At 41.6% G+C, this 27,949-nt stretch overlaps 4 protein-coding genes across 5 annotated transcripts; all 4 read left to right on the top strand.

The window, feature by feature from the left end:
• Nucleotides 1–185: 185 nt before the first annotated feature.
• On the top strand, nt 186–6,918 carry best4 (bestrophin 4; the record flags this gene model as incomplete). The annotated part of the gene is made up of 9 exons (XM_080778953.1): nt 186–337; nt 419–519; nt 1,760–1,993; nt 2,185–2,339; nt 2,777–2,854; nt 3,131–3,283; nt 3,378–3,458; nt 5,035–5,183; nt 6,636–6,918. The coding sequence occupies 9 exons, from the start codon at nt 186–188 to the stop codon at nt 6,916–6,918; spliced, it is 1,386 nt and encodes a 461-aa protein (XP_080635079.1).
• A 674-nt stretch (nt 6,919–7,592) lies between these two features.
• Nucleotides 7,593–17,418, top strand: hectd3 (HECT domain containing 3). Of its 2 annotated transcripts, none has more exons than XM_080777406.1 (20): nt 7,593–7,711; nt 8,245–8,728; nt 9,865–10,118; nt 11,021–11,156; nt 11,572–11,693; nt 11,827–11,940; nt 12,273–12,355; nt 12,615–12,780; nt 13,016–13,097; nt 13,382–13,564; nt 13,696–13,748; nt 14,254–14,422; nt 15,226–15,339; nt 15,449–15,538; nt 15,723–15,929; nt 16,081–16,210; nt 16,449–16,523; nt 16,616–16,697; nt 16,792–16,863; nt 17,214–17,418. In XM_080777406.1, the coding sequence occupies exons 2-20, from the start codon at nt 8,378–8,380 to the stop codon at nt 17,296–17,298; spliced, it is 2,568 nt and encodes an 855-aa protein (XP_080633532.1). In that variant the 5' UTR covers nt 7,593–7,711; nt 8,245–8,377; the 3' UTR covers nt 17,299–17,418. The 2 variants fall into 2 exon arrangements, with proteins under 2 accessions (XP_080633532.1, XP_080633531.1); XM_080777405.1 differs by having other exon boundaries at nt 12,273–12,361.
• Nucleotides 17,419–19,582: 2,164 nt separating this feature from the next.
• Nucleotides 19,583–21,508, top strand: LOC308325544 (heat shock 70 kDa protein-like; the record flags this gene model as incomplete). Its single annotated transcript, XM_080778070.1, has 1 exon — nt 19,583–21,508. The coding sequence occupies one exon, from the start codon at nt 19,583–19,585 to the stop codon at nt 21,506–21,508; it is 1,926 nt and encodes a 641-aa protein (XP_080634196.1).
• Nucleotides 21,509–23,970: 2,462 nt separating this feature from the next.
• Nucleotides 23,971–26,869, top strand: rps8a (ribosomal protein S8a). The gene is made up of 6 exons (XM_080777748.1): nt 23,971–24,021; nt 24,834–24,940; nt 25,185–25,284; nt 25,498–25,673; nt 26,411–26,540; nt 26,714–26,869. The coding sequence occupies exons 1-6, from the start codon at nt 24,018–24,020 to the stop codon at nt 26,821–26,823; spliced, it is 627 nt and encodes a 208-aa protein (XP_080633874.1). The 5' UTR covers nt 23,971–24,017; the 3' UTR covers nt 26,824–26,869.
• The last annotated feature ends 1,080 nt before the right edge of the window (nt 26,870–27,949 follow it).

Here is a 27,949-nt window from a genome sequence, read left to right as displayed (position 1 = left end):
CTCTCAGGACACTCACACTTGATTCTAGAACGGATACAGGTGGCTTTACAGGTAAAAAGAAATTCTCCATCCTTCTATAAATCTATGATGTTATAATTAAGCTATTCAACTAATCTATGTTCAATTTAAAAGGTGCCCTTGATATTTTTAACAGGACTTTCCTGCCTCACTACATTAAACCAAATATGACGGTTTCCTACAGCCTTGAGGTGGCCAATGCAAAGTTTGGCGGCTTCGCCAAGCTCCTGTTCCGATGGAAAGGAAGCATCTACAGGCTGATTTACAAGGAATTCCTGGTGTTTTGTGTCATGTATTCCTTTTTCAGTGTGTTTTACAGGTGATTGCATATATCTGATCACGTTATTCACCTGTTTGGTTACAGTGAAGGCAAGCTCTAATGATATGATTTTCCTTGCAGGTTTTTTCTCACATCAAAGCAGCAGAATCAATTTGAACTTGTAGCACTTTACTGTGATCAGTTTACCAATACCAACTTTATCCCTATGTCATTTGTGTTGGGTAAGTCGCACCAGCTTACTACTATCTGCCTCAAGAAAAGTCATGCTTTGAGAGAGGAGCATTTTGCAGCTCAGTCAGTGTTATACACTATTTTAAATTACCATCAGTGTGACTAATATATAAAAAAGGGCATTAGTTAATATGAATGGAATACCTCTTGAATGTGGTTGAAATTGCATAGGTTTTCAAAGGACAAATTCTAGCACATGTAAAGCCCTCTGCTCCATATCCGAAGTTTAACAGCGTTGTAGTACCAGTACCATCTCGCTGAAAAGCCATGCCTCTCTAAACATTGCTTACAAGCAATAGCAAGAGCATAATAAGGGACATTAAATTAATTCAACAAGTATGTTTGAGTAATTAATGTTTGAAAATGAAAGCAGTCAAATTTAAGCATATGACCCTCAGGGATTGACTGTTAGTTTGAATCCTGTAATGTTGCTGAAGGCATAGGGAGAGAGTATGTTTTGCACTCTGTTCGTGTCCGTCCGTCCGTCCAGCCGGCCGTCCGTGTACAGCTAATCTCCGGTCGATGCCAAATTTTGCACACACACTTCCTGGATGCCAACGATGAACAAAATTTCCAGAATGGCGCCACCAGGAGGCCGACTTTTTAAAAAACATTTTTTTATATTACTCCTCCAGATTCTGTCCAAAAATCCCTCAAATCGTTACACACTATATCTCTAGAGTCGTGTTCAAGACAGATCTGTCCGATATTTCATATTCCATCCTAATTGGCTGACATTGGCTTTCAAAGTTTGCAGGATTGGCCCGTTTTGAACAAAAAGCCTCAAATCATGAACACAGAGTGCAAATTACGTGAAATCTTTCACAGACTTTCCTACTAGGCTGAGGAATATATCCCACCCATATCCCACCCCACATGTTATAGCGCCACTAACAGGTGGATTTTTGCTAGACACATTTTTGGAACAAAATCATCCAATTGCCATCCAAGGCATAAGAAGAAATGCCACTCTTTTCACATTGGCTATTTATAGCGCCACCAGGAGGCCACAAACTGACCTGCCCTGGTAGTTTTCAATGAGATAGGACGCACTGTGACAAAGCTACCAGCCAAGTGAATTGACATACAGCAGTAACAGCACTCACAATAGTGAAATGCACATTACCGTCAGATCAGAAGTAAGATTCACACATTAGATTCAACTGGACACCAGGCAAAGCATAACATTTTAAGACTGTGGTACTTTGTTGTTCTTTGGTAACATTACAGGATTCTACGTGAGCCTGGCTTTCAACAGATGGTGGGGTCAGTATACCAGCTTCCCGCTCCCTGACAACCTGATGATGGTGGTGTCTGGAAATGTTCACGGAAAAGATGAGAGGGGACGCTTGCTGCGACGCACACTCATGAGATACGCTAACTTATCATCAGTTCTCATTCTGCGTTCCATAAGCACGAGAGTCTGCAAACGCTTCCCATCTCTTGAACACATTGTGGAATCTGGTAGGTACTGGCATATTTATGAAGACCGTCAAGAAGGACGTTCACAGTAAAATCTTTAATTCCGAGACAAAATAGACCAGATGGACCTCAATGGATAAAAATGAACACTGAATATTTTATTGTGTGGTGTTTTAGCTGATTTTGCTGAATTAATTCCATAAAGGTTGTGATTAATTAATTTCTGTTTGTAGGATTTATGACCCCACAGGAACTCAAAATGCTTGAGTCACTGCACTGTGATTTCAACAACTACTGGATGCCTTTGACTTGGTTTACAAATTTGGCATCCAAGGCACGAGAGGAAGGCCGGGTGAAGGATGACGTAGCTTTGAGACTGCTCATGGATGTAAAGTATTTTGTTGTTTCTGTAAATGGACTAAATAACTGTACACGTGGAAACTTTTATATATTCTTAGAGGACATCTAATGTGGGAGTCAACACTTTACATGCCCTATTGACAAACTTGATGTACAGATGTATGTGTCGACTGAATGAGTCTTATAATTCTAATATTATACTGCTGTCTAACCCCAGCCTCAGTGTTACAAGACATATAGTCAACACTGGTATGATTGTCTATTGTAAAGATGGATGTTTTATGGTATAGGGGTGTTCTTTATGTACAAGTATATATATAGTGTTTTTATGGTGTTTGTTTTTACACAAATAAAGTTGATTGATTGATAATTGCTTCAAAATCTCTAATATACAGTACCATGCACTGTCCTAATTTTATAACATTTTATAAAATGTCCTTTCATTAACTGATATTCTGTCTGTAGGAGCTGTGTAACTACAGAGCAAAGTGCAGTCTATTGTTCCACTATGATTGGATCAGCATCCCTCTGGTCTATACCCAGGTAGGCTGTAGCAGTACAATTTTACAGTACAAGTTTACAATGGAGGCTTTTGCAATACAAAAGCCAATGGCCGGGTTTAATGCGTTTGTGAAGTGTGAATAAAGACAGCCTTTACATTAGCAGAGACTGTGTCACTACAGTATATGTCCTACATTCAATGTTAGAATTTGTTCACTGTTTTGTGCTTTTTTTGTGGGGTTTACATATGTTGCAGTGCTAGTCAGCCACTTTGGGAGAAAGTTGAACTATAATAATGAACTCACTAATCAATTACAGGTTGTTACTGTAGCTGTGTATTCCTTTTTTGGTTTCTGCCTGATTGGCCGCCAGTTTCTGAACCCTGAGAAGGGATACAAGAATCACAACCTGGATATGTACATACCTGTTTTCACTCTGCTCCAGTTCTTCTTCTATGCTGGCTGGCTCAAGGTGAGATGACAAGTGAATTCTTGAATCAATCAAATTAAACACATTTTGTTATGAAAACTCAGACTGCATTAAGTACTGTATATATTTTCTGCAGGTGGGGGAACTCATTATCAATCCATTTGGAGAGGATGACGATGACTTTGAAACAAACCAACTGATAGACCGAAACATCCAGGTGATCGCACAAGGCTTCTTTTCAATACGCAGTACCAGCATATACACAGTAATATCCTAACTCTGAGAGTGTAAAAATGGGGCCATTCCATCCATTTGACACCAGTTATGGCTCCACTCTTAAAGGGACACTTCACCCCTTTTGCTGATGTTTGGGAGACAATAAACACTTTCCTGGGGTTTTTATGTGGGTAATGTGTTTTTAGATATTTCACTATTTCAAAGTGTCCATGGGCTCCTTGATGTCATGGACACTGGGCTCACTTATTTCCTGGACTACATCAAGAAAGCTGGACTACATGTTGTCTCAGTAAGACAGCCCTCCCCCTATCCACAAGGAAGAGCAGTGGACCAAAGCATTATGGGAATTGTAGTTCAGGAAGGAAGTGAGCCCAGTGTCCATGACGCTTGTTTATGGATCCGGCAGCCCACAGTTTGAAATCATCATCATTTTTCGACCGTGGTGGAGATCATGGATTCCACAATGCTACGCCAGACTTCCCGGTCCTTCATTGCCAGTGCCACCCCCAGTTCCTGCCTACTGAAGCACTGGTCCTTCATTGCCACCCCCAGTTCCTGCCTACTGAAGCACCGGTCCTTCATTGCCACCTCCAGTTCCTGCCTACTGAAGCATGCGTCCCTATAGCGATGACATCAGGGAACGACATCTTTCTACCTCTGGTCCGCCCTGAGGCAGGACTCCAGAGAAGAAGGGAAGATATAACCTCATTGTCAGCTCTGTAGCAGTGGCCGGCAAACTGCGCTCTTCTGGATCGGACCAGTAAAGAAACACGGGGAAGGTTGCCATATATTAGATTAGTTGATGGGTGGCTCTTCCAAGACAAAATTTGCGCTCTCATTAGAAGGCGGGTGTGTGCCATCCAAACGATTCTTTTGTTTCTTTGAAAGTGTCTCGGAGCCATAGAGTAGAATCGGCTCAACGGTCGTCCTAAATATTTTTTACTTTTAACATCTTACTAATTGATGACCAGATCTTATGCATGTCATTGCAGGCTGACCAGGCCATACCCTTCCTAGTTTGAAAGTTATATGAACCCAAATACTTAGTCATCAACCCGTTTCAGAGGAGTACATTGTTAAGTGAAATACTAAAATATCTATAAAAACACATATTACCCACGTAAAAACCCCAGGAAAGTGTTTCTTGTCTCCCAAACATCATTATAATAAGATCTGGCTGCAAAACGGGTGAAGTGGCCGGGTGAAACGGGTGAAATTAATACTGAAGGTTTTTAATGTGTAATCTAATCTCCCAGAAAATCTTATTTTATAACTACACTGTTGATAAACCAAATGTCTTCACCAAAAATAGAAGATCAAGATCTCACAATGTGGCATGACACATTGGGTTCAGAATCAAATCTTTGAGCCTTCTACTCTAAATCTCCCCTTCCCATTTCCCTCTCTACTTCCCTACCGTCCATCTTAATATAATGTAATTGTGGAGTAGACTACCATATATATCCCTTAATGACACAAGTATATTTAGGAAGACTTTTTTTGCTACTGCTGCATACTGCTGCATACTGCTATTTGGTTTTCTATCCTATACACAGGTGTCAATGTTGGCAGTGGACAACATGCATCAGAATCTCCCCCCAATGGTGAAGGATAAACATTGGAAACAGGGATATTTCTCCATCCCATACACAGTGTCCACAATCGACATGAAACCTAATTTCAAAGGTTCTACCTATGACATGAGGTAAACATTCACGTTTTATTGCTCTAGTCTTTCCCAGTGATTATCAAACTTTTCAATTTCAAGGCCCCCCAGTTTGATAGGTAGCCATGGACCCCCCTGTAAATCTATATAAAGTGTTAATTTAACCCGAAGAGTGTACAAATCAGATCCATTTGGCTCCATTTGTACACACTCAGAGTCCATTTGGTTCCTAAATTTCAATAATTTAGCTGGGGGCCCACTAGAACCCCCTCAAGGACCCCTTTGGTTCCCTGGACCCCACATTGAATACTATGTCACAAATTAAACAACACTCCAATTGCATGCAAGGCTGTTTTTGTTTTTCTCATCTGTTCTATATTTTAGCAGGTAACTAAGGGATGAATTAATTATGCTCAACTAGCCTGCTTATGCGTAACAGTTATTATTTTGTAGGTAATAACAAGTTAATGATTCTGAATCACAATAAGATTATCAATAATAGATTACTGTTAAAGTCACAGAGTATAATATACCTCCTGGAAGAAGTATTATTATTATTTATAGTGACTCATAGGAATAGACTATGTGACAACCAGGTATAGTTTGGTGACCACCGGAGAGAAGGGTGACAGCCGGAATGTAGACGGCACCCCGGGAGCAGTATGGGTTAGCGCCCCAGCCTGCATCCTCCGTGAGGATGCAGGCTAAAAAACCTTCGGTGAGGCCTTTAGGAGGGCCAATCGAGCTGCAAGTGGAGCCTGCAGTACTACCATTGCCCAGGTGGAGCCTGCAGAACCATTGCGGCTCAAGAATCCACCACTCCTGAATGAAGTGTCTGGTGCTGGGAGTCTGGTGCAACGCACAGGTCCTAGCTGTACTCCTGGTGAGAGCAGGAGTGGACCTGGTGAGACGTAGGAGGGACCCGGACAGGAGTCAACCCACAGAGCCTAGTCCCTCCACATGCCAGAATTGTACGTCTCAGTCCCGGCATAGTAGTTCCGGAGTGGTTCCAACGGATTGTGTGGCCCTAGTCTTTCCCTAGTGGGTCTGATCGAGGGTAGCTACTGGGACGTAAGTCGGGACTTGATCACCCCGGCTGGTTCATCCGATTGAGGGGTATGATGTTCGCGAGACCCGAAACCCTGATGACCTTGGGATACATCACTGAGGATACGTCCCAGTTGCATCCATGCAATGTATTTTCGTTCTTTTTATGGGTCCTTTATAATAATTAGGCCTAATTACTTATTACAACAGGCATTACTTTCCCAAAATAATTACTGATGATTACCCATGCTGATTACACTGCTGATCATGCTTAATACAACAATACAATACATAACCTCTTTCAACCTGGTGTCTCTATTTTGGGCATGCCATTATTGGTGGAATTCTTAAAAAAAAATATATACAAACAATCAACAATTATTAATAATAATAACCAAAAAAAACAAGTGGTTAATAAAGGATTTGTTTGTTTGTCATGTTCAGGATGAGTGCTGAAGACCTTGAAATCCACCAGCCATCAGACACACCATTAGAGAACTTACCTCTCAGGGGATATCTGGGTGATGGTCTTGTGCGTAAAGCTAAGGGCATCCTGCGAGGAGGGAGCCTTCCATCCCTGCTAGATTGCCCGAGAGAGGGAGATTGTCTAGATTCTCTAGAAGATACTGATGTCCATCTCCTTTCCCTCGAGGGGGACGGGAATGTCTCTAATCAGAAAGAAGCCGAGATACCCATGATTAAGATTTCTGTGGAACATATTGAATGAAAATGAGCTGACCTGTTAGTAATAGTATACCAAAATGCATTGCATTGTTTTGAAGAATGCAAGAAGAATCATATAGCCATTGGGACAAATCTCTTTTGTTAGATTGTAATTCAGTCTTAAAATAAAGAATAAACCTGAGGAATGTTCAATGTTTTTTATTGTCTGTCTATGTAATAGTCTGTCTATGTAATTTCAAATATCCTGGGTGTCAAACTGTCACTCATTCATCATATTTGCCTATAATGTAGGTATAATATCCCGTGACCTGTGTTAATGGGTAACAAACAATCAATAGCAATAAATAAAGCCTTCACTGTCATTCCCTGGGCAGTGTGCCTGAGTTTCATGGAAAGAGGATGTTCATGGAAAGAGGATGTTCACACAACACTGTTCTGAAGAGAAGTTATTATTGTAGGTAGCTGCAGGTAGCCTATAATCATGTAGCATGTCTGTCAATCTATCAATGCCCAGTACTTGACTAATTTATTAATATTTATGTCAAATAATCGTACTTATAGAAGTTATAGTCGACTGTCCGAGTGTCCGTTCACGTTCATGGATGAAAATATGAAAGGAGCAGTGTAACTTGTATTTTGAAGTTTGATTTTGAAATACTAACGAACAGCACAGTTTACGGTGGGTGCAGTGGAGCTTTTATTTTGGCGTGTGGAACTCGGCACCACGGAACTCGCGAAGGGTCAAAAAGGATCAAAGGTTCTTCCGTGTTGTTTTTTACAATGCAACAAGCCAACGAGACTTGAAGTCATCTCCGTTACATATCTGAAGACTTCAGGTACGTAAACACCGTTATTCTGCAGCACTATACACAGATCCAAGCGTAGCGATGTCCTCTCTTTACAGGAACATGGCACATTTCCCCTAGCTGACGTTCCAGCACATATAGTAAAACGATCAATATCAGTTCAGTCCACTCGCTAACGTCAACGTTCTGTGCTTTTTTTTGCTAACGTAAACGGTAGCTGACTGTTGCGAAACAGGAACTTTGATTGGGCGTTTTGGTTTTATAGTTGAAGATCAGCTCTTGTTGTCGGCAAGCGGCAGACAGTCACACCCGTCCTGCGAGCTCCGTCGCACGACGGTGTCTCTGGCCGACAAGAAGAGCTGCCCTGGTCGGCAAGCAATAGCGAGCCACACCGTCGTACGACGAAGTATTGTGACTTGGGCTTTTTAGGCACAGCGTCACGTCACCATTACATTACATCCCTGCCCTGATGGCAGCGTTCATCATGGTTGCTGGGGTACCAACTGGCCCAGAGCCTCGATTCATAAGAATGTTCTGCTTTGTCTTGTTTGTTTGTGTGACAGGAACTGCATTACTGCATGAAAACAAAGGCTGGAGTGAACGCTGTAATGTCAGGTGCGCCCCCCCCGCTGTGTTGACTGTCATTGCCACCCCCAACCCCAGTGTTGGAGAGCTGGGGTTGACCTGCCACAAGAGATGTCCCTGGGTGACAACCCTCGCGTCCTCCTGGGGAGGATTCGCTTCCTGAACAAGTGCATCGAGTGCTTCAGGAACAGTGAAGCCCTGCCACAGTGTCTGTGTTATGTGCCGAAGGAGGTATGCTATAAAATCTGTAAAGATTCCTCATCCACCACGTCCGCTTCATCCGGTTCTGCTGCCGGCGCCTCGACCACTGGGAAGACCTTGGTCTCCGTTTGGGAAAGTCCACATCAAAGCATCAGCAAGAAATTATGCAAGTACAACATTGAACCAAAGAAAGGGACATGTATCCGGACGACGGGAGAAGAATACTGTAACAGTCAAGGCCTTTGGGTCAAAATAAACAAGGTAAGCAGCAGTCACAACCTCCTCCAGGTTAATTATTAGTGTGGTTGCCTAACACATCAAAAAAGGAAAAAGATATGCACAATTGCACATCTCTACATTTTTTAGATGTAGTGCTGGATCCAAAAACGATCAAATGAAGAAAAAAGCCAATGTCAAGAATATGTCCAAATTTCCAAGAATTGTGAATTTTCTAGTTGCTGTATGTTTATGCGTCCAGTTTACCTCATCATCCTGTTGTCAGATCCATTGGATTAACCTTTAAACTCCTTTGCAAAATGTTCCTTAACAATACAGTAGTTTTAATGTCTAATGCTGAGGCAGATGCAAAAGATGCAAATCTTTGTAGTTGAAGTTGAAACCAGCTCAACGTCTTTGTAGCTGTACAAATGTCAGATGTATCTTGTGTCACTGGCTTCCATAGCAAATGAATGGTAGACTGTATCTTACATCTACCCGTGTGAATGCAGCATTACATATGTTTTCTCCCAGCATCAGCCAGGTTATGTTTGCTGATCGTCATGCTACCATCTTTCTCCACTGAACTGTCTACAAAAGCAGAAAGGACCTTTATGATCCATTAAAACCGGGAAAGCATAAAACGTTGTCTCTTTAAAAGTAGCATATACATATACAAGGTCACAGCAAGTTGGTAGATCTGCTATTTTTGGAAAATTGTGAAAGTATATATACCAGTAAGACGCGCAAACGCGGGAAGCGAACGCAGCTCGTACATATTTGGGTTTTTTTAAGATTTATTTTTAAGTTATTATTTTTTTAAGTTTTTTTAACAAATCACTCAGCTCCATATATGGGCACAAAGGCGGGACACACGGACACACACACAGACATGATCTGCTAGGTCTCATAGTAAGTGCTCACTGCGTTCGCAATAAATCTATAAATATATATATATTAAAAACATCTTTAATGCAAATATTTGCTTCCGCTGGTCCGGAACAAAATATTTTGAGATGGGGGTCGGTGCTCCTTGACATGAAAATGTCTGAGTGCCACTGATCTAGAAAACATAAAATATTCAACTGCTAGGATTGATAGACTATACATATGTCATGTAGAATGGACCACCTCAGGTCTTAAAGATACTGCCTTCATTCCACATCCACGTCCCCCCCCAGGACCAGCTGGAGGAGCACCGTGTGGGCCAGGAGCTGGAGGAAGGCTGGATCCTGGTGTGTAAACACACGGACGGAGGCGACAGGTTGGTGCCCGTGGAGTCTCAGGACACCATGACCAGGCACCAGCAGCTCTTCGGCTACGACCACAAGCCCTGTGATCGGTGGGAGCAGGTGGTGGATGTGGAGCACACCCTGCACCTGGGATTCAAACCCAAGGTGGCAGAGAGCGACGATGCTGCCATCCAGAAGCTTAGGTGAGTTGGGTTTGTGTGACACGCCGAATGAGACTGAAACGTCACGTGTGTATCGTATTTTTGGTGTGTGTGTGTGTGTGTGTTTTCTTTTTGAGCGGTGCTAACCACTCCAACGTGTGGCTTTGTGTGTAGCCCCCCCCATGACGTCTTATGGCTTCCAAGTCGATGGCAAAATGAACGTGTGGCTTTTTGTGTCTACCCTGTTGACATAATCATTATAAAAGGCACTGCTCACTTCACACAAGTGTGATTTTATTCTTATCTCTCCTGCCATAATTATTCATTTGTTTGTTTTCTTTCTGTGTAATATTATATTATTGGGTATATATATTTTTCATTTAATCTATTTCCATTACTATGCTTCTGTGTTCAATCTGTTGATTTATTTCAGCCTCCTTTCCCCTATCCCTCAAGAGGCCTTGCCAAAAAAACATTCTTAACCTAATAATAATGGATTGCATTTTATAGTGCTTTTCTAAGCACTCAAAGCACTCTACAATGGTCCATTCATTCATACATTGGGTGAAGCTGAACAGCCACCCAAGCGTCATCACTTCCTACATTCACGCACCAAATGGTGGCAAGCTACTGTACCATGTGTGGCACTGACCGACTAATTGGAGGAAATGTGGGGTTCAGTGTGTTGCCCAAGGACACTTCGGCAGGAGGAGCAGGGATTTGATCAACCTCCTGAGCCACAGCCAACATAAATTCTTTGAGCCGAATGCGAACGAAAATAAAAGCCTGGGTACCGAGGCTACGGCCACCTTGTTTAGCATGGTTAAAGAAATCTCTCAAACTAAACTGAATATATTCACAAATAGCAGACAAATATTAGCAGACAGGTTGGACAAATAAATAGTTGTATACAGTTGACTCTCCCTTCTCTTCGATCCTCCCAGATATCTGCCACCTACCTGGACATATGAATGTGATGAAGACTTGGTGCACTACTTCTACGACCACATAGGGAAGGAGGATGAGAATCTTGGGAGTGTGAAACAGTGTGTGACCAGCATTGATGTATCTTCATGTTCAGTGAGTAAAATGCTTCTTTCAGACCTCAACATTGTTTGGTGGTGTTGTTCTGGGGGTCAGTCCAAAATGGTCAATGGAGCTCTACAGAATCAAATGTACACATATTAGTTTGTCACTAGGATAACCAGCAGCAATTTAAAACTACTGGCGGAGGAATTTAAGTTGCTTATGACCACAAATACACTCTGTCATAGCAATACCACATATTAATCCACAAAATGATTTGCCTTGCCCTTAATGAGAGAATGTATGTGTTTGATATCTGTGTACATTATATAGGAGGACCCCAGAAGAGGTGCCAGTAAATCTGTATGTGTTACATTTTAACAGACTTTTGTGTAGGGAAACTTCAACGGAGGTGGCAATGAATGCGTACGTTTTTCTTATTTAATAGATTTATCATCTGTGTCTCTAGGAGGACCCCAGTGGAGGCGCCAGCTGTCTTACTGATGGAGACACCGAAACGTACTGGGAGAGTGACGGCATGCAGGGACAGCACTGGATCCGTCTCCACATGAAGAGGGGGACCGTGGTCAAGTAAGACACACATCACCGAGTATCATTAACCACATATACAGTACACGGGGAAACAGAGATAAGACCTATTAACAATGCATGGGCATCAGGGCGTGCCAAAGCATTGATTTTATATCGTTATTGTGCCATGCAGTAAGCTGATTTTGACTGTCGACTCCACGGATGACAACTACATGCCCAAGAGAATCACAGTGTACGGAGGAGAGGGGGACAATCTGAAAAAGCTGAGTGATGTCACCATAGATGAGTAAGCATTTTAAAGCATTTCTACAAAACTTGAGCAGAATGATATGAATATATATGTTGAAATGAAATATATTACATACCCTGAAGAAGGAAGAAGTAGTTACCTGCCCAAAACATTGGTTTCTGTACTCCAGTGTGTGCGGCCACCTTGTCCCTTGAAGACTTATTCAGAATGAAATATATTCTCATCAAACACCATCTTAATTTCTTAATACTTTGCGAGGCGACCAGCAGCAGATTCAGCACTATATCTTGACTTTATTTATAATTGTTCCACACTGTCTGCTTGGTTGAAATGTATTCCTTTTTTGTTCCCTCTCATCTTGCTTCTAGCAATCTGATTGGAGAAGTGTGTGTGCTGGAAGATATGACCTCCCACCTGCCTGTCATTGAGGTCCGGATAGAAGAATGTAGGGGTGAGGGTTTGTACTACTTACTTACTTTTTTGCAGTGTTTCATGCAGATACCTCCATTGTGCGCCTCTGGTTGCAAACATCTGAATAGTTCTGAGTCAATTCAACTTGGTACTGTTCTGTCAATTTGAGGTGGTCATTGGACAATTGGATAGCATTCTGACTCAATCAGAAATAAATTATTATTATTCCAATAGTTTCTAACTAAGATAAGATGAGATGATATGATACCGTCTTTCTCCTTCTCTTATTCCCCATGCAGATGAGGGCATCGATGTTCGGATCCGAGGCCTAAAGATTAAGTCGTCGTGCGAGAGGGACCTAGGCCTGAATGCTGATGTCTTCCAGTCCTCCAACCTGGTGCGCTACCCCCGTCTTGAGGGAACGCCTCCCGATGTCCTCTACCGCAGGGCATTGGTCATTCAGAGGTAGGGGCCTGCAAAAGCTGTGGGAAATTATTCTTGTCCAGAATGCTATAATATATATCAATTTTATATATATATATATATATATATATATATATATATATATATATATATATTCACTAGTTATGGGCTAGTTTACTTGTAAAGGCTATATGGTGTAGCTCTTAATCATGACTCATCAATCTTTCTTTTCTGGGTTTGTGTAATATTGTCTCCTTTTTTATGTATTGTTCTGCAGGTTCATCTCTCTTCTGGACAGTCTGCTGCCTCATCTGGTTCCTGCCTGGGATTACAGCTTGGGCACATTCAACCAGATCAAAGTGAGTTATGTGGAAACTGTATAAAGAGTGAACAGTGTTTTAAATGTACTGCTTTTCCTTTTTCACTTCTGCTTTACATGATTATTGTAGGGCACATGAATATTTATTATTTAGCTACATGTTATTATAGCTCTGACCTTTCCAATCATATGTTGATGATGTAGCCTACAAGTTGAACCTGCATCATAATGTAATGAAAAAGTAATGAAAACCTGTCACTGCACAACTCCATCCAAAACCTCACTGTTTTTCATTCTTGTGCATGTTCTCTGGCCCCCCCTTAGAGTATAAAGCAATTCCTGCTGCTATCTAAGCGCCGTTCGGCTCTCATCACACAATGCCTGAAGGACTCTGAGACCAGTAAACCCAACTTCATGCCCCGCCTCTACATTAACCGGCGGCTTGCCATGGAACACAGGGACAACCCCTCCTTGGAGCCCAGCTGCAAGAACGCTGTCTTCACACAGGTAATGGCACATTATCTCACTATCTAGCTTTTTATCAAGTTGTCCTTTTTGAAGGAAATTATTATTGTTATAGTGATTATGTTGTGTGTTTGTGTGTATACAAAGCTTGTTTTTATCTTCACATATTCTAGGTGTATGACGGTCTCAAACCATCTGACAAGTTTGAGAAAACATTGGATTACAGGTGAGGTGACCTTTCTTTGCTATAATATATATATGAAAAAGATTATAGGTAAAGTGCACTAATCAGCTACAGGCACATGTATGCCGCCAGCATCTTTCAAAAAAAATACCGGGAGACATAAACTTCCATTCTTACCTCGTGCTGGTCACACTAAAGTCTCCATAGAAGCGTTAATAGTCCAAACAATGGCATGTTGAAGTCAGAAATGAAGACAGAACATTGCCCATGTGGTTAAAACCGCAAGGGGTACGGTGCAGAAGTAGTGGCCAATTATTATTATTTTTTATTAGAAAAGACGTGTGTACATCCAAGGCCAAAATGCAACACTTGACGCCATAATGAAACCACACACGTCTATCATCATCTGTGATGAGCAGATCTACTTAATTAGGGTCACCGGCCCCTCATACGTTGATCTAATATTTAATTTCGCTGAGATGTAGTTTTCAGACAATTTGACATATTTTAACGAATTAACAGTAAAGAATTGTTCTTGGTCTGTCAGGTGGCCTGCACGATATGACCAGTGGTGGGAGTGTAAATTCATCGCAGAGGGAATCATTGACCAAGGTGGTGGATTTCGAGACAGTCTGGCTGACATGTCAGAAGAGCTCTGCCCCAGCTCAGCGGAGTGTCCCATGCCTCTACCGTTCTTCACCCGCACATCCAACCAGGTACTACTCGCACACTCTGCTTAAGACTCACTTCTTGCTTGCATGACAGTGGACCTCAGCATCCTGTTAGTTCGCCCCAATATAGTCATTGACATTTCCCCCATGTTTATAGTCCCGGTCTGCCAAACCATAGAGTAGCTGTTGGTCGTGGGGAGGGTGTAGACCAGGTTCCCAACCACCGGTATGCGGACCGGTGCTGGTCCGCGGGACATCTACCACCGGTACGCAAGAAGGGAATTCCAGACGTGACTCTACCACGCGTTACCAAGATCATTCTCCAAACAGCGGTGAAAAGTACCAAGGATTCGTCAGTGATATCACTGACTATGGTTTATAAACGGCTTCAAGTCCGTGTTACTTAACAGTGACATCACTGTCAGATCCTCTGTATCTTACCGTAGCCTTAGTTTCATGTGTGTTCATGATTAGCGAGCAGCAGCGTAACAAGCTGTAGCCTATTTTATCACGCTCCGCTCGCACTAATGAGAAACTAAATGGGATTATAATATTTCATGTCAACATTCAAGTACAATTATCAGAAGATGTAACCCAGGTAAAATAATCTGTCACTCAGCAAGTTTAACTAAAGTTTTCCACCTGTACTGTCCAAAGTCATTTCTGATACAGACATAGCATTTTTTTAATCATCCTATCATTGTTGATATAACACTATTTAGGTCAATGATATTATAATATAGCGGTGGGTACTTGAGTCATTGACTGGCCGTCAACTGTCCGTGTTTTGGTACAATGATGACCGCACTGCAGATATTTTCTGATATTGTCATTATTATTTCCTCCAGGGGTCAGGAGAGGCCAGGGATTTCTATGTGCCCAACCCGTCCTGTAAAGAGTTTCACAAGTTTGAGTGGATTGGGCAGCTCATGGGAGCTGCTCTCCGAGGCAAAGACTTCCTGGTTTGTGACATCATTTTATTGGATAGTTAACCAAGGTGCTATTATCACCTGGAATTACGATTTAGCTGATTGGGAAACGTTGCGAAATAGGTTCTGCTGTCTCTTTCAGGTCTTGGCTCTACCTGGGCTGGTGTGGAAACAGCTGACTGGAGAGGCAGTGAGCTGGAACAAGGACTTCCCTGCTGTTGACTCTGTACTGGTAAGCACTACAGAATAGGGCTGCAGAAATGGTTGTTTCTGCAGTTCTCTCTGGAGCGTCATCCTTATCTGCAAGAATGGCCATGCTATAAAAAAAATAAGATAATCTCAGTCAATACACAAGTCAATAATTCATATAGTTGAATGGGTGTTGTTGATGTAAGTTTGCATCATGTGGTATTCAGGTAAAGCTGCTGGATGCCATGGAGAGCATGGACCAGGACACATATGAGTTTAAGTTTGGTGAGGAGCTGGTGTATACCACCCTTCTGAGCGATGGACACATGGTGGAGCTCATCCCTGGGGGGAGCAACATAGCAGTCCGCTATGAGGACCGCAAGGCGTTCATCCGCCTGGTGCAGAAAGCCCGGCTAGATGAGGGCAGACAACAGGTATGTTTTGTGAGAGCGATATATTGCTGAGGAGTCCACAGTGTCCTATTTGTAAGACTTCAGTTGTGGTTATCTGTGATTATGTTACGTTTATATACTGTACATCTATCACTAGACTGAATGATCGTTCTACTCTGTGTGCGTGCGTCAGATTTCAGCCATGCAAGCAGGCCTTTTGAAGGTGGTACCCCAGGCTGTGTTGGACCTGCTCACTTGGCAAGAAGTGGAGAAGAAAGTGTGTGGAGATCCTGAGATTACTGTGGAAGCTTTGAAACGACTCAGTGAGTGTTTTTAGGAGGTCACTCACCAACACTTGCAGTCAGTAAAAGCTGTTGCACTGTAGAGTACTTTCCTATTTCCATATGATTACAAGATACATGCACATCAGAGAGACAGTACTGTAGGTGTAAAAATAAAAGATATGATACTTATCATTGGTCCTTGCCTAAACGGTATCGCATATTACAATAACACAATACATTGCTTATGCTTATGTTGATGTTCCTATTTCCCCAACAGCTCGATATGAAGACTTGGAACAAACTGATGTTAGAGTGCAATACTTGTGGGAAGCACTAATGAATTTCACCAATGGTCAGTTTACCCAGATTATTCACTATTCTATTGTATGTACTGGCAAACACATTTAATTGTTAATTGAGACTTCTTGTGAATTCTGCTTTTAGAGGACCGTAGCAGGTTTCTGAGGTTTGTGACCGGGAGGAGTCGTCTACCTGCTCCAATCTACATATTTCCTGATAAGCAAGGGTAAGTAGGGTCCTACTCCCCAAATGAACGCAGGTTTAGGTCGATTGTATTTCATTTTCTAAAACACGTTTTTCTTCTTCTCCCTCTTCTACAGGTCTGAAACGACAGATGCACTTCCACAGTCCTCCACATGCTCTAGTACCCTTTATTTACCCAACTACCCAAGGTAAATGCCAAAATGAGTCATTCTGAATCTTTGGAATAACAGAATTTGAAATCTGCCTGAACTATCATCATCATTGTTTTGTGAGCCAGAGTCACAAGTTCAGTCTTTACACAAAATTCCCATTGAAAATGAATGGAGAATTTACATCATGTGTTTGAGCAAATCGCCATGTTACATCATGATGACACATGGGTGTGATTTTTGTAGTTGTAGATGACTTTTGGTTCTTATTGAACTGTTGAATTATTCTTGTTTCTTTAATTTTGCGTTTGACATTTACTGGCACATATTGCTGTCTAATTCCCCAGTGTGTCCTTCATTTCTCTTTCCTGTGTCTCTCTGTCCTGCAGTGCAAAGGTTTGTGAGGAGAAACTCCGCTATGCTGCTTATAACTGCGTGGCTATTGACACAGACATGAGCCCCTGGGAGGAGTAAAGTCTTTTGCTTCTTCACTAAAGGAGTTCTACACACCCATACCCTTAAAATGACTGGTGGAGGAATATTACCAAGTTTAATACCACATCTACACAATTGCCAATCAATCATAGCTGTATATAATAAAGAACTATATGAAAACATGAGCCTGTCATTTGCGTCCAGGACTCCACAAAGGTCATATTATTTGTTAACATAATTATAAAATACTACGGTACTCAAAGGGACTGGTTGTCCGAGTTTAGAACCCGCTGCAATGGTGTTCGGTAAGAACTTAAGTTAACTGAGATGTCTAGATCCCTGACACAACAATATCTTTTGTTGTAAGGCCACATTTCCTAACTACCGGTAGTGTGAAAGGTGATGGAATGAATGCTGTTTGAGGTGAGGGGAGGTTGGATATGAATATCGCCTCGTGTCGTGACGAGAGATGAAGAGGGGAGTAATGTGCTTGCCATTAAGCTCAAGGGTAATACGACAGAGACATCTAGTCTCTATATGGATATTTAGATCTCCCGGTACGAATATGGAGATTGTGATGTTGGATTGGATGGGTTTGTAAGATATGTCGGATATCTGCATATATGGGGCACCTCTGAAATACCCATATAAGGGAATACCCATGAGGCAGTGAAAGCCTTCATTTCATAATAAATATGAAATGCAGGAATTGGTTTTATAGTATTCTGACCACTGAAATTCACTGTCTGAAGTGTTGTACATGATGAATATGTTGAAATGGAATTATAAGTGGTGGTCAAAATGTATTGACATCTAGAGATGAAATGCCTCCAGTCTAGCGAATAATGACTCATGGGGAGTCCATCTGTATGTGTGGGGTCCCCCATATGAAATGCAATGGCCTCAATAAAAGAATTGGGCGCCTTCTCTGATTAGCTATAGGAAGCTTCAATTTGATCAGGTCTCTGTTCTTATAACTGGAGCAAGTAATTGGAAATCAAATAAGGAATCAGAAAATGCATTGAGCCAGCGAGGCTTTCCTCACTTTGAGTGGCACTGAACGTGGAAGGCACGGGTGTCTTTCTGACAGAATTACCAGTGTGGTAACTGCCTTTCTGACAGAATTACCATATAATGAATGCATTTATGATAGAAATACGGTGTGCTAAATGTATTTCTGACAGAATTAGCAGTCTGGTAACTGCCTTTCTGACAGAATTACCATCTGATTAATGCATTTCTGATAGAAATACATTGTGATAAATGTCTTTCTGACAGAATTAGCAGTCTGGGAACTGCCTTTCTGACAGAATTACCATCTGATTAATGCATTTCTGATAGAGATACAGTGTGATTTCTGAACCCTCTCTAACACTAACCCACTACCCCTAACCTCACAGACTCTGACGCGGTTTAAAACTTTACTTTATTGTTTTTTTTGCGGTTGGCACAAAAATAACAGCACAAGCAGGATTCTAAATCAGGAGGCGTGGATTGAACGTTGAGTCACTAGACCTCTATGCTACGAGGCAGTTGGCAGAGTTGCTTCTCAGCACGTAGTAGAATATGACAATGTCTAGCTCATGTAAAAAGAGAGAAAAATCCCCTCCCCATATTTCTGTCAGAAGCCGTTGAGTGCTGATTTTACCCTTTTGCCACATGCAGTCATGGACAAGGATGAAGATGGGTATTAGAGCAGTAGTTCTCAAACCTTTTAAATGACATTAGTATGTGACCTGTTTGACCATGCATGGACCCCCATGTGAAAATATTTTGTGCCAGTGACTGTGTTGTTAAATGTATATTTCAAAAATATATTAGGTTTCTAATCATATCTTTTCAAGATTTTTTTGAAAATAGATCTATTAGCTGTGGTAAAACTGATTAATTAAGTAGTTTGGCTGGGGACCCCCTGGAATCACCTCAGGCTCAACCCATGTGGTTCCCCAGGGGCCACTTTGAGAACCATTGCGTTACAGGTGGAGGACTGTGAACAAAGCTGCTCAACAGACATTTTGATTAATAAATTGCTCATACCATGCTGTAAAATGTTGATGCCCTTCAAATGCTCCTGTGGATGCTAACAGTTGTCAGTGGACGTTGCTAGGATACAGCATGTTGTATCTCAGCAATCACAATGTGAGGTCATAACTGACATCACACCCCACCTACAGTATATAATACTCGCACAACTCAAATTCAATGCCATTTCCTTTAGTTCTGTGCGACTTCTAAGTTTTTATTGTAAGGAATAGCTGAATTATTTCTACTGCTAATAATTTAGTACACAGTATTGTGTAATTCTAGATCATTATTATTCAAGATGTCGGCCGCAAAAGGTGTTGCTATTGGCATTGACCTGGGGACCACCTACTCCTGTGTGGGGGTTTACCAGCATGGCAAAGTAGAAATCATTGCCAATGACCAGGGAAACAGGACCACGCCCAGCTATGTAGCTTTCACCGATACTGAAAGACTCATTGGAGATGCAGCAAAGAACCAGGTGGCTATGAACCCTACCAACACCGTGTTTGATGCCAAGCGGCTGATTGGCCGAAAGTTTGAAGATGCTGTGGTGCAGTCAGACATGAAGCACTGGCCGTTTACCGTGGTGAGTGATGGAGGAAAGCCCAAAGTTCAGGTCGAATACAAGGGGGAGAAGAAATCCTTCAACCCAGAGGAGATCTCCTCCATGGTCCTATTAAAGATGAAAGAGATTTCAGAGTCTTACCTGGGCCAGACGGTGAACAATGCTGTCATCACAGTCCCAGCTTACTTCAATGACTCTCAGAGGCAGGCTACAAAGGATGCTGGTACCATTGCAGGGCTGAATGTACTGAGAATAGTCAATGAGCCAACTGCAGCTGCCATCGCCTATGGACTAGACAAAGGAAAGGCTGAAAGCAATGTCCTAATCTTTGACCTGGGTGGGGGCACCTTCGACGTGTCTATCCTGACAATTGAGGATGGCATTTTTGAAGTGAAGTCTACAGCTGGAGACACTCACCTGGGTGGGGAGGACTTTGACAACCGTGTGGTCAACCACTTTGTGGAGGAGTTCAAGAGGAAACACAAGAAGGACCTCAGCCAAAACAAGAGAGCTTTGAGGAGGTTGCGCACAGCTTGTGAAAGGGCTAAAAGAACCTTGTCATCCAGCTCTCAGGCTAGCATTGAGATTGATTCTCTTTTTGAGGGAACTGACTTCTACACTTCCATTACTAGGGCTCGCTTTGAGGAGCTGTGCGCTGATCTCTTCAGGGGAACATTAGAGCCGGTTGAAAAATCCCTCAAGGATGCCAAAATGGGCAAGGGACAGATTAATGAAATTGTCCTTGTTGGAGGTTCCACCAGAATCCCCAGAATCCAGAAGCTCCTGCAGGATTTCTTTAACGGAAAGGAGCTGAACAAGAGCATCAACCCAGATGAGGCTGTGGCTTACGGGGCTGCCGTCCAGGCTGCCATTCTGTCAGGCGATGAATCAGGAAATATTCAAGACCTGTTGCTGCTGGATGTTGCACCTCTGTCCCTGGGCATTGAGACAGCTGGAGGAGTTATGACGGCTCTCATTAAACGGAATACCACCATCCCCACTAAACAAACCCAGACCTTCACCACTTACTCTGATAACCAACCTGGGGTCCTCATCCAGGTGTATGAAGGAGAGAGAGCCATGACCAAGGACAACAATCTCTTAGGCAAGTTTGAGCTCTCAGGAATCCCACCTTCTCCTCGAGGAGTTCCGCAAATTGAGGTTACCTTCGACATCGATGCCAATGGCATCTTGAATGTGTCTGCAGCGGATAAAAGCACAGGCAAAGAGAACAAGATCACCATCACCAACGATAAGGGCCGGCTTAGCAAAGACGAAATTGAGAGGATGGTGCAGGATGCTGATAAATACAAAGATGAAGATGACAAGCAGAGGGACAGGATGGTTGCCAAGAACGCCCTGGAAGCCTACGCCTTCCAAGTGAAGAGTAGTGTGCAAGATGATAATGTGAAGGGGAAGATCGGCGAAGAGGACCAGAAAAAGGTCATTGATCAGTGTGACCAGGCCATAGCCTGGATGGAGAACAACCAGTTGGCTGACAAAGAGGAGTACAACCATCAGCAGAAAGAGCTTGAAATAGTATGTGCACCCATCATGAGCAAGCTGCATCAAGGAGGAGGAATGGGAGGAGGAATGCCAGCAGGCAACTCACAGCAGCCTCCATCGGCAGATGGCCCAACCATAGAGGAGGTTGACTAAATGACCCATTATGGACCTCACCGCCATGGTTTAAACAAATGGCAGAAAGAACAGAACGAGCCAGAGGAGAGAAAAGATGGAAGGGGAAGACAAAGAATGTGAACGGATGAAAACTGTGTGAGGGAAAAGACTATAACGATCTCTTTCCAAGATTTTTCATCTTGTCTCCAACTAATTGGGGAGAGTTTTTTTTTCGTTTTTTTTTTCTTTCTTGTTTTTTCCCTCTTGTTTTAACAAATCAATTGCTATACAGCATGTGATGAAACTATTTGGCCCTTTTTCCTTTCATTTGACAGTTTTATAGAGAACCATACCACAGTTATTTTTTCTTTTTCTTTAGTCAATTTTATTTCTATTTCGTATAATTATAATTGTCACAATATATTATATTATTTATAAATACAAAAAAAAAGAAATCTAAATATAATAGTAGATTGTAAAAGAGAAAAAAAAGACTGGTCACCAGCAGGATTTTTTTTTGGTCCGCAAGAAATGTTGCTTCTCAAAATCTAGCCAATATACAGTATAGTTCGATGCCAGTCTAACATCAACGACCACATATTTGGGGGCATGTCTAACCTAGAAATCCATATTTGGGCATGTCACGGGCCTCACAGCTGACTCACTCTTCTAATCAACATTGCAGACATCAGAGCGGAACCACTGCCAGACGATAATATTTGAAAGTAGCCCATCTACAAGCTTGTAGCAGTAGCTGTTGTCAGCTTTTAGGTATGGCTATTTTCAAATAGCTGATGTAAAAGTTGAAGATGCTATATTAATTCATATTGCTGGGGATGGCCTGGGAACCCATCAAGGACCCGGGTGTCCCTGGACCCCACATAGAGAACCACTGATCTATTTATGACTCAATATCCGATCAGTGCCATTTTTCATCAGTGATGTGGGCTACAGCAGTTGTTCTCAACGTTTTTTTTTATGTCAAAAGGATCCCCACAGTAATGGCCATGGACCCCCATCTGAAAATATGTGACCAGTGTTGGAAAAGGTACTCAAAAATGGTAATATATTACCTATTACTAGTTACTTTTTAAAGTAATATTATTACTTAACATATTACTCCCTGCCAAAAGTAGCCTACTAGAGTTACCAGTAACCAGTAATTACATATTTTGTCCCCACACGTCAGGTCAAATGTACGCTAAATCTTGTCCCCACACGTCTCAAGATTTATTTTTTTGCATAGGTGTGTATACTTGCATGTCTTTAAATATTCTGATGAATTGAAAATACTTTATGTAAACAAGTCAAGTGCTTTTTCTGGGTTTTTTTTAGCAGATTTTGTATTGACCTGTAGGCTACATTAATTGAACTGTAGGCCTACCCATTCTACAAACTGTTAATACAATGATCAATCAATCAATCACGTACAGTACAGACAACTTGAGACAAGTGTACGTGCATTGTTTCCGTATCCACGAGTCTAGATCCAGACAGATGAGCCTGCAAAGAAACTCATCCCGACAATAATAAACACCAAAGTCCACAGTACCACCAAGGCTCGTGAAGAGTCGTTAAAATAGTATAGTTACTTTTGGAAAGTAGTAGGCGTATCATAGTAATACCGGTATCTAATATTATTACTCAAAATGTGAAGTAACATATATTAGTAGGCCTAATAGCCTATCTATAATATTATTACTCAAAATGTGAAAGTAATTAGTTATATTAGTAGCTAGTTACTGGAAAAAGGTAATAATATTACTTTAAGTAATAAGTTACTTCAGTTACTTTCCAACACTGACAGGGGCCCCCATAGAAAGTTTTTAACAATAGCCTCTGGCTCTGGCCCTGAATCCCTAGCCATGCCCATTAAATAAATATATGTTCTGAACGAAATGAAATTTGTCAAAAGTGTCAGGCTATATTATCCATCTTCAACCTAGCCTGGCTCCAGCCCTGAATTGCTAGCCACGCCCATTAAGAAAATATATTCTGGCGATTCAGAACTTGAATTGAATGATTGAATAATGAACTAATTAGTGTAAAATGTGGTGGGGGGGGGGAACAGCGCCCTCTGCTGTTTGTTTAGCTTATGATGAATTTTGATGAATTGAAAATGGTGGACCCTGTGAATACAAATTTCAATCAATCATGTGTGGGGAGTGGGGAGTCTGGGGACTGACTTACTGACTACAACCTTTGCAGAATAACAGTACATTTCAAGTACAACTCAATACAAAAAACTGTTAACTGTGAGTGGACGACACCATAAATAAAGCATTACACAACATCCTGATGTGAAAGAAAATATTTATTTAAAAGAAGAAAAACTAAATAAGTTTGCACAATGGAAACAACCCCCTGCCCCCGGGACTTTTTAGGATTATGCTTTTTTGTATCTTTTTATTTTTTCTACTGCACTGCCTTTTCTAATTTATATTCAACGAATAAATCCAATAGCACTCTCGTAGATTATCGCGATAAAAAGAAGCTTCAAACTTTCCCATGACCCCTTGCGATTCCTCTTTCTAGCCGGCGCCTGAGAATGGGTACGTGTTTTCATGCTCGGTTTGGAGAGAGAATCTTTATCCATCTAATGTTTTACAGCATGAAAATGTAAATAACTGTTTGTCATGTTGAAGCTTAATATTATATTAACATACACATGATCATCTTAGTTGTTTATGGATATACTTTGGGGTTTTATTAAGTAATTTAAGCGTGATGTCTGAATTGCTCACAAAAAATGGCTGCTCTCATACACAGGCCTTGGCTATTGATGCTATGCTACACTTAACTTTAACTATTGCGGCTTTCATTGTCGGCTACTTTTAGTTTTCCTGGAAGTATATTTATATCGGCAGAAATGTTTAGCATGTTGTCTGGAAATTAATTTCTTGTGAGTTGTAATCTGGTGTATCGCAGTTCGCTTCCCCTGTTAGCATCGTATACTAGGATACATCGGGTACCTAGCTGGTACACCACTAAACATTAGTTGGAATGCTGCAGTGCTAAAATACATTTATTAACGGATATTTCGGCATTTGCCCAAACATGTACATGTTGTAGCCGGCACGCCAAATTTAACTTACGGTAACTGTTTTGTATGTGAGCGCAAGCAGTTTAGCTAACCCTATAGCACCAACCCACGTTAGACCTTGTGCAACGTTGACATGTGCAGCTTTCTAGTCTACACAACAAATGCTTGATTGACATGATGAATTAAACGGAATCCGATGTAAATATGCGGATAACACCTTGGAGAACTGATTTCTCAAGCATTCATTTGAACTGTTGATACAGCTGTCATTAAGGCCATTCCTCATCTAAAACGATGTTTCTATTCCTTGGTCCCATACAGGTATTTCGCGGGACAACTGGCATAAACGCCGCAAGACCGGCGGTAAACGCAAGCCCTACCACAAGAAGAGGAAGTATGAGCTTGGTCGCCCTCCTGCCAACACAAAGGTGAGCAAGGCAGCTGAACCACCTATAGACCTGACCCTCAATTTGATGTTGCGTGGGTGATGAAAACATGAACTTCTTAGGTAGGTTTCTCGTTGGCCGTTTTGGTTTTAACATTTGGACCTACCAATGTTAGGACTTGTTATAGTTACTCTGACACGTTAACACAATTACTGTTAATTCATTAAACAATATCTGACCATTTTGTTAAGGCACATGCTGAACTTGGGTACCACTTTTCTCCTAGATCGGACCTCGCCGTATCCATACAGTGAGGGTTCGCGGAGGAAACAAGAAGTACCGTGCCCTCAGGTTGGATGTTGGCAACTTTTCTTGGGGCTCTGAGTGTAAGTTTGTGTTGCATCATGAAGTAAAGTGTATTTAAAATATGCAGGAGTACCTGTCTTTCTGTGAGGATAACCTTGTCCAGTTCTGCTACTGAGTGAAAGTGATGATATTAGTGACTCTGAGATAGAACAGTCCTGCAAAGAGAATTTGTCATGTTAAACCTCTGTAGATTTCTGTAGTTTATGCTAATAAGCCTGATTGTTTGTCCACAGGCTGCACCCGCAAAACTAGAATTATTGACGTAGTCTACAACGCCTCCAACAATGAGCTGGTCAGAACCAAGACCCTGGTGAAGAACTGCATCATCCTTGTTGACAGTCTGCCATTCAGGCAGTGGTATGAGGCCCACTACGCCACTCCTCTGGGACGCAAGAAGGGAGCAAAACTGGTATGTCTCATTTGCACTGTGGTGAAGCATTGATTTTACAAGATATGAAAACCTAATGTAAAAGTTAGATAAAAACAACATTGTCCATGTGAAGGAAACTGATGTATTGGTAGATCACGTGTAGTCTATTGCGTGTAGGCTTTATAATCAAAGCTGTATTTTAATTGCATGTTTAGCACAACTCACGGGGATAAAACGTTTTAGGTTTTAATGGTCTTGACTGTCGGTGTGGATATTTTATGACTGAGGAAGACTACTTACTGAACTCATGGTTATGGTTGCAGTTGTCTTTTCAATGTTAAAGTTTGGTTAACATTTGTCTCGCTTGATGTCACTTTGTTGCTGGAAAGCTTTCTGGCAGTGGTGGGCTAAAGATTAGATTAACACTTTCGTCGCAGAAAGTTCGATCCACTGGACCAAAATCAGAGCTGGGAAGTGAATAAGCTAAATTCTCAAACTGTTTTAAGTGCCTTTGAGCAAGACTGATTGAACCCCCCCAACTGCTCCATGGAGTTGCAGTGACTGGCAGTTTAGGACTGGTTGTACTTTACACTGTACTTTACTGTACACTTTAACATGTGTTATGGCTCATTGGATCACAATATTAACAAGAGCCACTCCTGTAGCTTCAGATGATGACAAATTGTTAAAATCGAGTGCAACCACAGCCTGTCGGGTGTATGCTTGGAACGTAAGTGTATAACTGTCTAATGTGTTGGCATGTGTTTACACTCCAGACTTCTGAGGAGGAGGAGATCCTGAACAAGAAAAGGTCCAAGAAGATCCAAAAGAAGCTGGATGAACGCAAAAAGACTTCTAAGATCAGCACCCTCCTCGAGGAGCAATTCCAGCAGGGCAAACTTCTTGGTGAGTCTAGAAATCTGTTAAAGCTTGTGCAGTTTCCAATTGTTTTGGTCACAGTTGAACACTTGCCAAAATAAATCATATTATGGTACTTGATATTGTGATGTAATTGACACAATGTATGACCTGTCACCTAAAGTTCTGCTGTTAAATAAATCCTGTTGTCTTCCCTGCAGCCTGCATTGCCTCCAGACCTGGCCAGTGTGGCAGAGCAGACGGCTATGTCCTCGAAGGAAAGGAACTTGAGTTCTACATGCGCAAAATCAAAGCCAAAAAAGGCAAATAAATGTACAGCAGTGTAATGCGTCAATAAAGTCCCAAATGTTCCGTAACCTGTCTGCTGTTTTCTTATAGAACATCTCAACATTGTGAATTTACTGCAAAATCTCATTCCAGCTCTAATCTGGGAATGTCGGTCCACAACATCCGTCAGATTGATTTCTCCCTGATACAATATTTGTTGACAAATCACAACACTTGTTTCATACACAGAATGTAAATGGATTTGTAAAAAGTAGACATAATTTCCTTGAGCGGTATTTCTGTCAAATTCCACCAATGCACTCTACAGCGCATATTGTGCCCAGCGTGAGGTCAACCTAAGCCCAAAGACTATCAGGGCCACATGATGGATTGTTAGCAAATGGTGGTGCTGAAGAAAGTGAAACTTGTATAGTCAGCTTCTCATGTGACTTTACATCAGACACTTATATGGGGCTAGTGTAGAGAATGGAATAGCCTGTGAACTACTGAACTTGTGTACATTTGTGTTAACGTGTGGTTAAAGAAGTTTTGATTGCTGTTGTCATTTTAACCAGTTGAACCCAAGCATCTGTTCATTTGTGGAAATACTTTTAAGTGGTTAATGTTAATCTTGGTAATATGAGGGTTTACCCTGACTGTTTTGAGGTTGATATAATGGCTGTAAATTAATCTGTCAGTGGTGTGAAAAGCATACTGTAGGTAATTTATACACAACATCAAGTTGATGAGACGTTAAGGATGCCATCTGTCCAGAATCAAATTTGTTCAGTGCAAGGCATAGTTCATGTTTCGTTCAGATGAAAAGTACATGCGCTGGATTTTCTTTTGTCAGAAAATTGGTCATGAGACTACAAAATTCAGTCAAGTGACTTGAGTCAAATGACATTTACAGCTGTATGAGAACATGGCCATACATTAGTATTTGACTGGGTTAAGTATAAGAAGAATTTAATTGTACATTTTTCAGTTACATTTTACAGCTTCCTGGAAAAGAAAATCCAAAACTCATATTGAAAGTAGAATGCTTTCATTTAAAGGGAACAGGAATAATTAGACTTAACGATGTAGAAACAAACACCAGCAGGTGGAGCTATTGTGCATGCATGACTGCAAATCTGAATAACTCAATTCTGCATTGGAGTAAGCGC

Source organism: Protomyctophum bolini (genome assembly GCF_963924005.1).
Source record: "Protomyctophum bolini genome assembly, chromosome: 12".
NCBI classification, from domain to species: Eukaryota; Metazoa; Chordata; class Actinopteri; order Myctophiformes; family Myctophidae; genus Protomyctophum; species Protomyctophum bolini.
Note: the sequence above shows the minus strand (reverse complement) of the source record. Positions and strands in the feature narration are given on the sequence as shown.

Coding starts and splice junctions, on each gene's coding strand:
- hectd3 (XM_080777405.1), top strand. CDS start 8,378: ATGTCCCTGGGTGACAACCCTCGCGTCCTCCTGGGGAGGATTCGCTTC. Junction 8,729..9,864: donor TTTGGGTCAAAATAAACAAG/GTAAGCAGCAGT, acceptor GTCCCCCCCCAG/GACCAGCTGGAGGAGCACCG. Junction 15,539..15,722: donor CTGCTGTTGACTCTGTACTG/GTAAGCACTACA, acceptor TGTGGTATTCAG/GTAAAGCTGCTGGATGCCAT.
- rps8a (XM_080777748.1), top strand. Junction 25,674..26,410: donor GCAAGAAGGGAGCAAAACTG/GTATGTCTCATT, acceptor TTTACACTCCAG/ACTTCTGAGGAGGAGGAGAT. Junction 26,541..26,713: donor CCAGCAGGGCAAACTTCTTG/GTGAGTCTAGAA, acceptor TCTTCCCTGCAG/CCTGCATTGCCTCCAGACCT.